Source organism: Mesoplodon densirostris, chromosome 3 (genome assembly GCF_025265405.1).
Source record: "Mesoplodon densirostris isolate mMesDen1 chromosome 3, mMesDen1 primary haplotype, whole genome shotgun sequence".
Classification (NCBI taxonomy): Eukaryota; Metazoa; Chordata; class Mammalia; order Artiodactyla; family Ziphiidae; genus Mesoplodon; species Mesoplodon densirostris.
In genome coordinates this window covers 125,620,235-125,635,987 of record NC_082663.1, presented here as the reverse complement: position 1 = coordinate 125,635,987, position 15,753 = coordinate 125,620,235, and the positions used below count along the sequence as shown (strand labels likewise).

The 15,753-nt window shown below is 51.1% G+C and overlaps 1 protein-coding gene across 1 annotated transcript; it reads right to left on the bottom strand.

The window, feature by feature from the left end:
- Positions 1 to 9,316: 9,316 nt before the first annotated feature.
- Positions 9,317 to 10,648, bottom strand: POU4F3 (POU class 4 homeobox 3). The gene is made up of 2 exons (XM_060093583.1): positions 10,529 to 10,648; positions 9,317 to 10,213 (listed from the first exon to the last, which is right to left on the bottom strand). The coding sequence occupies exons 1-2, from the start codon at positions 10,646 to 10,648 to the stop codon at positions 9,317 to 9,319; spliced, it is 1,017 nt and encodes a 338-aa protein (XP_059949566.1).
- Positions 10,649 to 15,753: the final 5,105 nt, after the last annotated feature.

The window sequence follows — 15,753 nt, the reverse complement described above, 5'->3', positions numbered from 1 at the left end:
TTAGTCTAACAAAATGTTTTAATTTCATCCTGCCTCCTACTCCCACCCTGCCTTTAAATTTTAAACTTACAAACTGTTGCTGTTTTTATTTTTCCATTAGGTGTTGTGTTTCTGCCATGTGGTTTTAGAAGCCTCAGTGCTTAGGAACCCAGGAACTAGGAACTAACCTTTCTTCCAGCACCACTTTGTACAACTATCCTTTTGAAAACAAAATAGAAAAATAAAATAAACCAAAACAAATACCAAATGTAAGACATGCCAATGTCTTTACGTATAAGCTCACATGACGTTACAGCTGACAGCTTCAGTAGTTATGTGGTCCAATCCTCTCATTTTACTGATAAGAAAAGAGGGGGCCAGAGCAGGGAAGCCCCCAGCTCAAAAATCTCTATTCTAGTTGTTGGAAGACTGGTAAAAAAACACCTAGATTTTGACCCTTAATGTAGTACTTTTTTCACTCCACCGCATTACCTCTTGGGAGGCTGACTATTGATGTGAAAAATAATTTTGCCAAAGCCATTTGGAGTCTTTATCAACAATTGGCTCATAGTCTAATTAACACTTTATTTTTGCCTTCAGTAAAGTTCTTCCCAGTTTCCTAAACTGGTTTCAGTGTTTACAGGTATTTGACTGTAAATTCAGATAGTGACATAAAGAAAGGACTTTAGATCACCTAGTCCAAGGGGTCTTAACCTTGGACCAAAAACTCCTGGGTTGGACCCAGGGAATCCATGGTTGAACTCCAACAAGTTAGCAAAACTTTTGAGTGCACAGATGTGCATTTTTCTGGGTTCGAAAAAACAGTTTTCCTCAGATTCTCAAGGGAGTCCAAGAACCCTCACTGAACTACTACCTAGGTCAATTTCCTCAAGTTAGAGTTGGGGAAACTGAGAAATGAATAGAGTTACCAAGGTCACGTAGAACAGAGTAAGGCCTGGAATTCAGAACTTTTTGTGTACCTTCCAAGAACCATGTGGCCTGTGCTCTGTATGCTGACCAGAAATGATTCCAGTTCTCCCAGTTAACTCTCTTCCAGTACAAGCTTTTTACTAACAAGAGGAATTCACTGAGAGAATATTCAGGGCTCAATACAAATCCATCCTGCCCTGGGAACAATGGTTGCCTGTACCTCTCCAAACAGCCAATCAGGATCACCACTTTGAACTTCTGTCAGAGGTAGAATTTATTTCCCAAAGCACTTGGCTTCCTCACATGTGGGAGCTCAGCTGGAGTTTCTGTAGTCCGATGCTCAATCCCTAACCTTAGGTGGATTATTAACTCATTTCATCCATGTCTTCCCCAGATAGGCTGCGTTAAATTCTATTTGGAAGGCTAGAACTCAAATCAACCTATAAACACTCTTTATCTTTGTGAGTAGGCAGTTTTTATATATTTGTGGTGTCCACATCTCCAAATTAATTTTTGGTCACACGCACACACACACACACAAAAGGATCAGAATTTTCAACTGCCCATGCAGTTCATGCTTTTTAATTATTGATTTTATATAAAACTTCTTAGCATACTTGGTATGGGGAGATTATTCAAGATTATTATATCTCTAGTTCTCTGATATCATAGCAAGAAGTTAATGCACAATGACTAAGAAAGACAAATCAAGAAATGGCAGCCAATAAACCATCTCTGAAGTATACACAAGAAATTGATGTTATTTGCCTTCAACAAAGGGAACTGGGTAAGTTGGGTCAAGGGTGAGAGAAAGACTTTTCACTGTAAATCTTCTAATTCTTTTGAATTTGAATCATGCATTATTTAATCAAAATCTTAACATTTCTTAAAATTCTTAATAATATTCAAATAAATCTTGAATTTTTAAAGTATCTTTATTGGAGTATAATTGCTTTACAATGGTGTGTTAGTTTCTGCGGTATAACAAAGTGAATCAGCTATACATATACATATGTCCCCATATCTCCTCCCTCTTGTGTCTCCCTCCCACCCTCCCTATCCCACCCCTCTAGGTGGTCACAAAGCACTGAGCTGATCTCCCTGTGCTATGCAGCTGCTTCCCACTAGCTATCTGTTTTACGTTTGGTAGTGTATATATGTCCATGCCACTCTCTCACTTCATCCCAGCTTACCCTTCCCCCTCCCCGTGTCCTCAAGTCCATTCTCTACATCTGCGTCTTTGTTCCTGTCCTGCCCCTAGGTTCTTCAGAAACTTTTTTTTTTTTAGATTCCGTATATACGTGTTAGCATATGTAAACCTTGAATTTTAAATAGTGCTAAATATATATTATTTAGATATAATTAACTTCCAAAAGAAACAGCTAAAAGTGGCTAAGGAGAGTGTTGGTCATTTTGCCATTCTGTATTCAATTTTTTAACCATGTGCAGAAATTACTTTGACAAAATGTAAAACTAATTAAAAAAGAAAGAAAATCACCTCAACCAACTCGTTTTATATGTAAAGAAACTCAGGCCACTGGGGTGGGAGAGACTAGTTTCCCAAGGTGGCAGAGCTGGGATACCACTCAGGTGGCTGTGTCTCAGGCAAGAGCTTTCCTTAACATGGTGTGGCTGGTGTCCAAATGCCTTTCTTCTTATTGTTATTATTTATATTATTAGATTAAGACATTTTAAGAATATTTGAATAAAATTGACCTCTCCTCATTCTGATCCTCTGTGCTAATAACTGTACCCTTTTTTATTCATTCAATTACAAGCAAATTGACAGGAGACATTTATATGAGGCAGCTTAAACCCCAGCTAATGGAGTGCCTAATGACTAATTGATCAGATCCCAACCCAGAGAGCAACTCTGAGTGGCCTAAAGGAATTCATGCAATTAGTTTAGGTTTTGTAGAAATTGAGTGCATGTGAAAGTAAGCTTTTTATGGTCTTGATTTATGAGGGCTGGACATTAACTATATCTGCCAAGAGGTGAGCTGCTTAGCAAAGCCCCAGGCATTGGGGGGCACTGTCACGGCGGGGATGTTGGGTCTTGGAGCTGGGCTGATGCGGGGTAGGGGGTTTGTCAATAGAGGAAAGAGATATTGGCCTTAGGAGCGGGATTCGGGCAGAGAGCTCTTGAAATTATGGTGGTTCCTCCTCCCTATGTAATTCAAAGTAAAATCAATATTAAATCCTAATTATGTATAAAGAAGTCCAGTGAAATTCTGATTTTCCCAGGATGAACACTAGGATTTTCGTGGGTGTGAAATTCTAAAACTGAAAAGCTCAAAAAGAGAGAGAATGCTATTTCGGTACCAGTTTGCCTCCCGTGCCGGACTGGGCCGGACTGGGCTGAGGGACAGAGCAGAGAACTGACGTTTTACGGAGATAGGTACTCCGCGTGCTGAGGACCGGAGGCAAGGCCGGGGGTCGGGGGATGCGGGGAGGAGGGGAGGACTCCCGAGAGCAGCCTGGGACCGGCGCCCACTTCTCTCTCCGAAACGCCCCGCCCAAAGTCCAGGGGGCTCCGGGCCCGGAACGCGGCAGAAGTCTCCTCCGGAGGCGCGGGGCGGAGCCGGGCGAACCCTGACCCCTCGGGGGAGCCCAGCGAGCCGGGCCGGTGCGGAAGCGCCGGTGCGGGGCGGAGGGAAACCTGACCTGATCAGAAAAGAGCGATCAAAGGGGAGACTAATTTGTCCGCCGGGGTCCTCGCTGGCTCCGTCTGCCCGCTGGGCGGGTTACCGCGGGGGATCCCGCCGCTCAGCGGAAGAGAAGAAAGAAGGGAAAAGCGCTCTGTGCTCGCCCCGGGGACGCGGCCTGCCTCGCTCCTGCACTTTGGGGCCAGACTTCCGCGCCTGAGAAGTCCGAGGGAAGCTGAGGGCGGGTGTGTGGGAGATAAGTAAACAGACACAGAAAGAAACAGAGACGTGAGAGGCGCAGAACCGCGAGGGGGAGACCCGCAGAGATGGAGCCCCCCAGTACCCGACGAGGAGAGCGGGCATCGTCGGCTTCCGCCACCTCCTCTGCGCCCCTGGCGTCTCCAGACAAATCAGACACGCCTGCTTCGCCCCCACCCTTGGCGGCCCCCCTCCCCTGCCCCTCGCCACGGTAGTCTCACTTGGGGACGGGTGAGGCGAATCAGCAGGTTTCTGCCAGATCTCTCCACCAAACAGCTAAGTTCACGACTTGCCCTGGGCAAGTTACATAAACACTCTGTGCCTCCAAGTTCTCATCTGTAAATTGGGCGTAAAAATGGTACCTACTCAACGGTGTTAAGGATTAATAAGCCAATGCATATAAAGTGCTTGGAACAAAACCTGACATACAGGAAGCCCTCAATACGTGTCAGATATCATTATTACTCATTTATCCAACAAATATTTGTGGAGCGCTCACTCTGTGTGCTGTCCTACACTCGATTCAAGGAGACCGGGGAACTGGGCCGACATGGTTCTTGCTCGCCCCAGGCGCTTTTACTGCTCAATAAACAGGGTGCTATCAAGGAGTCATAAGGACTAAGAAAGAAATTCAACGGCGTAGTTTGATAGCGTGACAGGGGAAAAGAACAATTTAAGGTAGAAGGAGTGTGCCCGCCCTTCTCTGGGCCTCAGTCTCTCCTTCAGTGAAAAGAGACGCTCTTCGCTCTGCGTCTTGGCCGACGCATTCTAACCCGGGGGCCCAATGGTGGGTGCAGGGCGGGGAGAACGAGCCAGGGGCCTCATCCTTAGCGCCTCCTCTGCCCTCCGGAGCCCCGCCCCTCCGGGGGAAGCGCCGCGCTGAGTCTCGAACTGTCACTGACAGTTGATGTATGCCAGGATTCTACAGAGGAGGAAGGCTTGAGTCCAGAGAACTGCCAGAGGGTCAAGCCTCTTAGTAGGAACTACATAATCGCGCCATGAACTCCTGGGAAGAGAATTCCTCGTTCCTTCCGTCACTGGGATGAACAGAATGCAAAGAAGTTTCTTTTATGCTTTCTAGCTTGCCTCTGACAGAGGCATCGCTCACAAATCTCATTTTGTACATGAACAGATGACGGTTTACAGAGGAGAAATGTTGATCCCACCTGACTCCAAATCCTGAAATTTGCCACTGCAACATAATCTCTCATTTTTCTGAGTATAAGTAATATTTTAAAGAGAGCATCCATAATGCCTACTATGTGTCAGGCCCTGGGCTTCTGTGATTTCATTTACTCAACAAAGCAATCCTGAAAGACAGTCATTTTTTTTCCAGTTTCACAGATGAAGGCACCGAGGCTCAGAGTGGTACAGTCACTTAGTCAACTAAGAGATGGAGTAGGTATTCCACCCTAGGTCTTGTCCACTCCAGAGCTGGAGCAGTTTATGTCTCAGCAGGAAAGTAAAACAACCCAGGCTCATAGTAGGGCCAAGAGAGGGTCAGGCACACTCAGCAGGCCAGAGGTCACACCCTGATCCTTGAGATTCCTCTTCAAGTTTCTAAGGGCCCATGTCAAAGAGTACCCCATCTCTACCCATGATCACCACAGAGTGAGGTAAGGCCTCTTCTAATTTAAATAGGAAGGAAACTGGCTGTCTTTAAATGGAAGCTTGATATGCAGACCCTTCGCCCTGGCCCTGCTCCTGACTTGTTTATTCTTGACAGCCTCCGTTTTTCCTTGTAGTCCCCAGAATCCAGAGAGGATTGGGCTAGAGGGGTCCTTCCATTTTACAAAACAAAACCTCATTCATTCATTCAACAGATATGTATTGTCTGCCACTCTGAGCCAGACCCTGAGCCGGCATTAAACATGAAACAGACAAAACTCACACTACCAGAGGCACACAGACAGAGGAAGCTCCTGGCCAGAGATCACACAGCCTGGACCCAGGAGCCCAGGGTTCCTACCTCCACATTCTGCCTCTCAGGGCTTCAGCCATGCTGGCTTGTGTATGCCTGCCTCATTCCAGGTCAGGCCCTGGTTCCAGCCAGGCAGGGGCCTAGAAGCCTTACTCTGGTCCACAGATGACTCTCAAAGTCCCATCATGAGAGGCCAAATGCAGCTTTCCATAAAAGCAGCCCCGAACATTGGCCTCACGTTCCCTTGGCACAGTCTAAAGAAACCCCCAGCTGGGCCTTAGGCAGTGAATGCTGCAAGTTGATGAGACTTGGGAAAAGAAAATCTGCTCCACAGTGCTTTTCAATTACTCTTCAAAGTAATTTTTGTGCGGTTGTACAGCCATCAGCAGAGGCTTAGAGAGGTGACGTGACTTGCCCAAGGTCACACGATTAGGAAATGACCCACCAGGGTGCAAATCAGGCCTGCGTGAATCCCAAACCGTCTGGTACCCAGACCCCCGCCACACACACACACACACACACACACACACACACACACACACACACCCTTCCTTGAGAAGTCTGTGCCTCCACCGGACGGGTGGCAGAGGCGACTGAACAGTTTCAGAGAAACCACAGCTCCCGACGCTTCCTGAGAGAGCCCAAAGAGAGAGGCAGCGGCGCCTGCCCGGCGCGCTCAGGGGGCGGGAGAGGGTGGGGCGCTCCGTGGACCCGGCCACAGCTCCCGCCGGCAGGTAGAAACTGGTCAAAGTACTCGTGCGCGCGGACGGTCCCGGGCGTCTGAAGCGGATGACGCCCAAATGCGCGGCTCCAACTCACAACCCTGCCGGGCCACTACTGACGCAGACCTTGCATTCAGGCGGCTCATCTCGCCCTCTCCAAAAAAAGTCTCCCAAACTTTTGAGGTTATTAATAAAACAAACAAATGAATAAGCAAATATATAACAGCGGGGAACTTTCCGAAAAGGAGATGGAGGCGGATATCGGGTTCTTCCCCGGGCCAAAAAAGCCGAAGGCCCTTACCTGCAGGAAACCTCCCAGTCCGCAAAGGCGCGTCTGTCTGGAGCCCTTCGCTTCGGCGCGCGGGACGCTCACGGCCACCTCATCTGCAGCCCGGCTGGGCTCTGGCCCTGTGTTTTATACCACTATAGGCAATTAATATTGCATCAGCCGTATTTTAAATTTTCAAAACCCACAATATAATGTAATGGCATAAGGGCATTTATTATTAAAGGACACCCGATGGAGAGGGAGGTGGAGGAATCGCTGGGGCTGTTGCGCAAGGCGGGGGCGACAAGGTGAGACCCAAGGGCTGGGGATGATCCCCAGGTTTGCTTTTGCAGTAGGGGGGCGTACCGCGCGGAGGGGAGACCCGCTCTGCTTCGAATTTCAGTCCAGACGTGATGACGCAGAGTTCTTTGCAGACACAGTGGGGAAATGTACAGACGACTCCAGGACTTGGAACATTAATTTTTAAATCATGAAGGTGTTTCTGCGTCTCACAGATAAGATTTCCTCCCCCTTTTAGAGTATGTGGAAGACAGAGAAGGAAACCGGCATCTGTTGAGCACCTACTGTGTATAGGCACTAGGCCAGGATCTTTGCGGCAATTATCTCATTATCCACCCTCCCCCCACCCACCCACCCACCCACACACACACACACAGAGAAGCCTAGATAGACCGTGGAATAACCTCCTGGGTGACAATTCCAAATGAATTTCTGAAGTGACCCCAAGGAAGTCCAAACGACTCTGTCCCAGCAAAGAACACTTTCCTCCCTTTTTTGCATCTCTCCTCACCTCCCATCTAGCTGTTTGAACCTTTTAAAATAATAATGTTTCCCGAGAAGAGCCAAGCACTACCAGACACCTTAAATAAATAATCTTACTTAGTCCTGACAATAGCCTTGTAAGTATTCGCATCTTCATGCTGCAGACAACCGATGGAGACTCAGAGAAGTTACACTCACTTCAGGATCGTTCAGCCAATGAGTGGAGGCATTGGGGGCCCCTACTCCCATCAGTCAGACCTAAAAGTTTTCTGTCCGAGTCAAGTTGAGCAAATAGAAGCTGAAAGATTAGCACGTGGGAAGCGTGGAGGAAGGGCCCGGAAACCCTGAGGTCCGGGGAGGATCTGGGTGAGAAGATGAGGCAGCCCCGAAAGAGGAGCAAGGAGAGAAGATTGCAGGAGACTGGCCTCCTGGAAATGACAGCCCAGCCCTTTTGGGTTCTCACTTTTAAATCCTTCCCAAGACTAGTACTCCTTAATCTCCGAGAAAGAAAAAACACTGCAATTCGGGTTGAAAAATAAAGCATTTATTTTAGAAGTTAATTCAAGGGGTAAAGAGAGAAGGAAACAATATTTTATTTGTATCTATATTGGGACAACGAAACCAAAGGTCACACAGCAACACGCAAATTACATGAAGCAACGAAAGAAAACATGTGACGGGGCCAGAGGGACTGGGGTGAGAAAGATCCAGGCCGGGGTTTCGCCCCTCTTTCCGTTCAAAGCTATGAGTGAACATCCACCGAGAGGCTGGGGGATGGAAAGAAGTAGAGTTAAATAAATAACAGTAAATAACGGTGCTAACAATAATAATAAAAGAACAATGAGGTGAGACATGTTAGAAGGACTTGCATATGAATCGGAAAAGTTACAGTTACTTTCGTTCGAGCAGCTGCCTCTACGCAGCTGCTCTGGGAGTCTGGCTGGAACAGCGAGCTGGGGTCAGAGAGTCCTCAGTCCGACTGCTACCAATCCCCTGCTTTCCTGCAGGCGGGCATTACCCCTCAAACTGCTGTCATTACCCAGCAGATCGTGGAGGACGGGCCACAGCAGGGGTCGGCTGCTGCTTGCAAACCAGCTACAGGATCCCCCCACCCCACCCCAGCATTTTCAGTCGCTGAATTGGGCCCACCTTTTCTGGAGCCCACCTTAAGGTGGAGAATAGCTCGGAGCCCACTACTCCCCCGAACATTTTTCCCTGAACCTAATCTATGCTACCTTAGAGAACTTACAACAAACCAAAGGATGAAATGGATAAAATTTAGGTGACGAACGGAATATAAGGCTATCCTTTGGAAACATACATGTATTTTATACTCTAAATAAATCTCCAGTACATGTTTGTGCCCCACTTAGACTCTGTGTTATCCCTTATCGCTTCCTTCCCATCCCTTCACCCCTTGTCTAATCGCGCTCAGTAAAGTGGTGCCTTCACCCCAGAGTCCTGCGTTCGGGCCAAATGACCATCCCCTGCGTTTGGGCTCCCGCCCTGAGGTCGCGCAGTCGCGTGCGCGAGGGCGATTTTCAGCACCACGGACAGCACAAGCCCCTCCAGGCCTGCCTTTCAGGAATTTTTTTCTTAGCGCCCAAACTTTTCTGGTGGGAATAGAAAGAAAAGAATGGAAAGAGAAGGCCAGGAGGCAACCAGGTGGGATAAAGGGGAAAGTCTGTGACTTCGGGGCAGAGAACCTGACCTACCAGGAAACGTCTCGGAGCCCCCATAACCGTGCCCCCCAACTCCAGGGGGACATACACTCAGCTCTCCCGGCCCCGGACGCTGCGCCCCGCAGCAGTCAGTGGACAGCCGAGTACTTCATTCGTTTCTGTTTCTGTCTTTGGTTACAGAACCAGACCCTCACCACGTTCTTTTTAAGGTCCAGTTTCTCGGCGATGGCCGCGATCTTTTCGGATGAGGGCCGCGGCTGGATAGCGAAGTAGGCCTCCAGCGAGCGCTTCTCCGGTGCCGCGATAGACGTGCGTTTGCGCTTCCTCTCACTGCCGTTGAAGAGCTCCGGCTTGCTGTTTTTCTCTCGGTAGGCTGCCTCGGCTTCCTCCAGCCAGGCCTGGAGCACCGGTTTGAGGGCGATCATGTTGTTGTGCGAAAGAGTGAGAGACTCAAACCTGCAGATGGTGCTCTGGCTGAGCGAGCCGACGCCGGGGATCTTGAGGTTGGCTAGAGCCGCACCCACGTCCGCCTGGGTCACCCCCAGCTTGATGCGCCGCTGCTTGAAGCGCTCCGCGAAGGCCTCGAGCTCTCGCGGGTCCGACTCCACGTCGCTGAGGCATGCGGGCATGGTGCTATGAGGCGCCACGGCATGTGGGTGGCTCATGCCCATGGCCTGATGCAGGTGGCCCATGGCACCCAGGTGATGCGGGTGGATCTGTGCTGGCATCACCGAGTGCTCGGGGGCTCCCAAGCCGCTGACGCTCAGCGTGGGCGAGATGTGCTCTAGCAGGTCGCCCTCGAGGCCCTGGTGCACTGCGTGGTGCGGATGCGAGGTGAGGGTGGCCGGGTGGGAGATGGGCACGGTGGACGAAGTGGACGTGCAGGGCACGCTGCTCATGGTATGGTAGGTGGCGTCTGGCTTGAACGGATGGTTCTTGCCGTGGGAGACGATATCCACCGCCGCCAGAGCTTCGGCGCGTGCCAGCAGGCTCTCATCAAAGCTTCCAAATATATTACCCTGCAGCTGCAAGCGAGAAGTCGCACAGCACGGTCAGTGGGGAATACTGTCAACTCAGGATTAAAACACATTTTCAAGCAACCGAGATGCCTCTCCTCAAAGCCCAGGTCATAAAAATTAATACGGAGACAGAGGCTCTGCTGAAACAGACGTGTGGATCAGAGACATGAATGAGAGAGAGCGCGCGCCGGGAGAGAGCACGGGGGAGACAAGGAGAGGGGTTCAGACAGCGGCGATTGTTCTGGGCGACATGAAAAAAACATGAACCAAGTGCCTGTCAAAAAATGTGCCTTAGAGCGGTAATTATGCTCCACTACGTACCTGCGGGGCTGGGAGACAGACTCGGCGCATGGCCTCAGAGCCGGAGTGGAGGCTGGAGAATTTGGGTTCTTGAAGCACCGGGTGCATGCCGAAAGGCTGCTTGGCGTTCATGGCCATCATCTTCGCACGCCGGGCAGGGAGGCAGCGAGGGACATGGATCAGGCTCTTCTCGCTCGCTCGCTCGCCGCACTCCAAGTGAGCGCCGCTCAGCGCCCGCGCTCCCCTCGCCCTCTCGCTCGCTGCCTCCCCTCTCCCCCACCTGCTCCTTCACTCATCTTACAAGCAGCCTGCCAGGAAGGGCCCGGGCGCGCGCGCAGGCGTGCTCACGTGCCCGAGACTCGCGGGGGCGGCCCGGGAGGCGAGGCCAGGCAGCAGCTCTCCGCGCGGGCCCCCGCCGCCCCAGACACAGCATTTATACCCTGGCCGGGCCGGGCCTCTCCCCGTCCGCCCCGCCCTGCCCGGCTCCAGCCTGCAGACCTTCCGGATTCTTTCTTCTTCTTCTCGGACCTTCTTTCCCCCAAAGTCCCAAACCTCTCCATCCTGTCCCAACTCTCATAACCCAGATAGAAGGGCAGCCGTGGGCCGGGAAGCTGACCCTCCCCCTCCCCTCCCCCCCCCCATACACACACTTTGCCCAGCTGCCTCCAAACTGCACATTTCCAGGGCGCTCCTGGTCCCACGCCGTGCGGTCCACCAGCGTCCGGCCCAGCCGCGCAGCGAAGGGGAGCCTCCAAGCGCCCCGACGGGCTCCGGGGAGGATGAGAAACTACCAGAATGAGCCCCAGGTGACCTCCACCTCCCGGGGTGGAGGTGGGGAAAGTAACTGCCTGCCCAGTGCAGGAGGTCTGAAGTTTCCTCCCTGCACTTGTCTTTCTTGCCTTCGCTTGAGAAAGACAATTTACCCCCCCGCCTCCCCCATTCCCCAAGCCGCCAGTCTAAGGAATCTTGCAGGTTAGTTTTTAGGACTGCCCACCGGCCTTGGGAGTCGATCAGAGGACTTCTCCTGGGCCGCTGATGCTTACAAGCCCCATTACCCACAACAGCAGCGTTCATTTTAGAGCTCCCACTGTGTGTTAGGCAATTTAGAGTTAGCTCAGGGGACCCTCAATACCCTATGGAATAGTTACTGTTATGCCATTTTTATAGACGAAGAAAACGAGGGTCAGATGGGTTAAGGCCAAGACAACGTAACTGGTTGGGAGCAAAGCCATTCACTCACTCGTTCCGTTGTCGTTATCCGTTACACACGTATTTACTGGTGGCCTACTGTGTGCCAGGCGCCACGTCTGACTTCCCAGGCTCTTAACCACTCAGCTACTTTGTCTTCCCTCCCGAAGTCTCGGACTTGCGTGCCCCGAGGTTAGTGCTGCCCCGCCCTCGCCTCCCCTCTGCTCCCCTCTCCTTCCCTCTTCTCTCCTCTCCTTTCCCCGCGCTAGTAAACATCGTGAATAATGCATGGGGAATCCTGGGACCGCGGCCGCGCCGCCCTCCGGCTCGGGAGAAAAGCCCTGCGCGCCCAGCTGAGCCCACCTCCTCGCCTCCACCGCGGAGCTGCCTTCGGGTTTCAGTGATCCTGGCAGCCTGTAAGCTAGGACCCCACGCCTGGGGCTGTGAGTCAGGATTCCACGAAGGTTAACGGGGGGTGGGGCGGTGAAAGGGGCCACCCCCTGGCCTAAGAGGAAGCCCAGCTGGGTCTGGCCTCCCCACCTTCGGGTCTTGCTAATCCCTCTTCTCCGCATCGGAGTCAACCCCCTTGCCTGGGTCCTGTCCTCCAGCCAGCGGAGAGGATTAACCCCGGTGCGGGAGGCCACGTGTGGCCCTTTCACTAACCCTTTCTGAGCCTTGGTTTCCTGAGCTCTAAAATGGGAATTGCATTGCTACTTGCCTTCTTGGGTTCTGGTGAAGATGTTGACAGCTGGAGTAGAAAGGAGAGCACTGAGTCAACTTCCTCACAACCTGATGCTTGGGGGCTCTGGCTCTGCCCTGGGATCTTCCTCGCTAGAGGCCAGGAGCCAACTCAGTGTCTGTGTACTGCAGTTTCCTCATCTGTTAAATGGACATTGTAGTTTCACCTCCACTGATTGTTGTGAGGAATGCACTGAGATAAGCACTTGACACAGTGCCTGGCACACTGAAATCATGGAATAATGTTTGTTCCTCTCTTCTTCCTCTCTCCTTTGGGAGCAGGAGTGGCCTGGGTCCTCTCTCTAGAGAACGGTTTGTCTGCAGGTGCAAACTGGCTCCTTGCTCTCCTCTGTTCACCTGCTTTGCACCAGACTCCGTGGTGAAGGTTGAGACACAGGTGTGAATCAGACACCATCCCTACCCTCACAGAATCACCAGTCTAAAATCCACTGCAGGAAATTGACAGTTAACTTGCACTTCAGTGGAGGGGATGTAGATTCATGCACAAGACACAGAGCAAGGCTGGTGGGATTCTTGAGATACAGAATACACACCAGGACCGTGAGCCTCAGGAGGCCTGGGCTTGGGACAGCATTCAAACACTGTGTCAGTGTGATGCTGGCTGAGCCTCAATTTACCCATAAGAGAGGGCTGGACTACATGATCGCTAAATGCTTCCAGCTGTAGCAAAAGACTACCATTCTGGTTAATTTAAATGAAATACATTTTGAGCAGGTCAGGAGCTTCTCTCCAGGAATCCTCAACTCTCCAGAAGCTAAATGCAGCATTATTGTACCACTCACCAGCATTTAGGACCACTCATTCTCGTTTTCTGCCCAATACTAGAAGCCAAAAGAGAAAATGGGGACACAAGCTGGGTATACTGGATCCTCTAGGGAGAAGAATCTGTAACTCGCCTGGCTTCACAGTGCCCTGAGACCCTAGTTGTCTGTGAAGCTGAACCCCCAGAAATGAGGGGAAAGACCCGTCTACATCCATTCTTCCCCGCTTTGTCCCTTCAGGGGCCTGGGAGATACTAGCCAGGGTCAAGGTCAGACAGGGGTCAGAGACAGAGCAAAACCAACTAGCCCCCTTAGGCCTCCAGTGCAGACCTTTGGCTCACCAGCCCTCACTCCAGCATCCTGAGGCATTAGGATCACAAACCAAAAACCATGCTTGCATCAGACAACCTGTGTTCCCTGGGTTTTTCCCACCGTTCCCTTCAAGAGGGTCTACAAGCAGCTCTAAGCAGCCAGCAGGAAGATGACTGCTGTCCTGAGGGACCACTCTTACTGAGAAGGCCCTGGAGATAACAGACTGGAGAAGAATGAAGGAAAAGGCCATTCAGAAAGTAACTGGAAGGAGAGCCCCAGAACGCAGTTGATAACATCCTCTGTACTGTATGGGATTTGCAAACTTAAATTCTGTCAGGGGCAAGTCTGGTAAAATTAAATAGCTGGGTGTATACAAGGGAGGATTGGGACTGTGGTAAACTGGAGAGCACATGTCCCCACCCCATGGGGTTAAATTACAGTTAAAACACACACACACACACACACACACACATCACATATGGGCCAAACAAAATCTGTCTGAGGGTCCAAGGAAGGACCACATGGGCATTTACGCAAGTGACCCTAAATGGGGCATTTTCTCCATGCTACAACCATTTCCGTATACCTACTGACAGCTGGGCCTTGTATAGGTTCTGCAGGTATAGAGCACACTGCTTCAGGGGCTCATAGTCTAGTGGGGACAGTAGAATTGCTACATTTAACCCTAAGTCAGGACACAAAGCACCATGTTCTCCAGAAGGACTAGCCCTATAGGAATGCTAGGACGAGCGGGGTGGGGAGAGGCATTTTCCCTGAGGAGTGGCTTTCAGCTTTACTATGAGTAGGAATCATCTGCGACCTCTTAAAATACAGCATCCTAGGGCCACACACAGAGATTTGGCTACAAGGACTAAGGTGCTTTTTATTTTTATTTTTTTATTATTTTTAAGGTGCTTTTTAAATAAACATCCTTGATTTGTCTGCAGATGATCTGGGACCATCAATTCAAAAAACTTGCTCTGCACACTTGTTATATGATGATGATGATGATGAAGAAGAAGATAAAGCCCTGATTTAATTATGTAAGTTTCACCAGGACTCAAAGAGAGAGTTTTCCTTCTTTGACTCTTTTGCATCTTCCTCTATTATGTCTTGGGAAGAACATGATGTTTCATGGTCTCTGTTTCTCGAAGGACCCCGCGACTTCTTTGAGGATGAGTTTTATCTGTTGCTGTGTCTACAGGCATACATGCAGGAACTTAATAATTTGCGTTGAATGAATGAATGCATGAATAATATCCTCCCCAGGACTCTGGCCTGTGATGACAGTGACAACAAGAGGAGCCATTGGTGGCATGGTTCCTTGTGTGCCAGACTCTGGGCTAAGTGCTTTAGAAGTATTATGCGCTGAATCCCCACATCAAAACTGTGAGGTTGATATCATTATCTCTAGTTCACAGATAAGAAAACTGAGGCACAGAGAGACTGAGTTGCCTGAAGGCAGTAAGCATGGTAGAGTGGGGACTGGAACCCAGGTCTCTGACTCCCAAGCCCATGCTGAATGTTGACTAACATCCTGGACTGGCACCAGTTTCCCCATCACCCAAGCCCAGGGCCTGAGGCAGCGAGGTGAGCCAGCTTTTACTCCTTTCTCAGAAGGCCATGCTTCCAGAGGCTCAGAGTCTGGCCCTGCTCCAGGCATGCTTCCGGCTGAGGCCACAGGGAGAAGCCAGCAGCTACCCCCCTCCCACCTCCATCCCTGGCCAACCTCCACCTTCCAGTGCTGGGGAGAGAGAAAAGGGGTGGAATGGGAGACGACCCCGATAGGACAGCCCGAACTCAAGATGCCATCGCGGGGAGGCAGCTGGCGGGGCTGCTGCCTGGCCAGGTGTTCGCAGCCGCCCGCCTCGCCTTCCTCTCCCTTTCTCTCGTCTCCTTTCACAAACTTCTCACATGTACCTGCCGCCTGCGCAGCTGCTGCGGACTCGCCTGTCGGCCGCTTGCCTCGTATTGTCTGCGCGGCCTTGGACGATCCGAGACGCCCAGTGGGACTCAGGAGCCCGGGGCCGAGCATCCGTGAGGGACCGGCACGCGCCAGGAGCCCTCCCCTTCCCCTGGGGTCCCCGCCGCGGACCAGGCGCTGGCTCTCAGGCGGTAGGGCTCCATGCAGGTCCCTGCTTCCTCACGGCCTGTTTCCTTATCTGAAAAATGAGAGGACCGAGCCAAGGGATCGCCAAGAGCCCTTCTCCACCACGCATTCTTTCA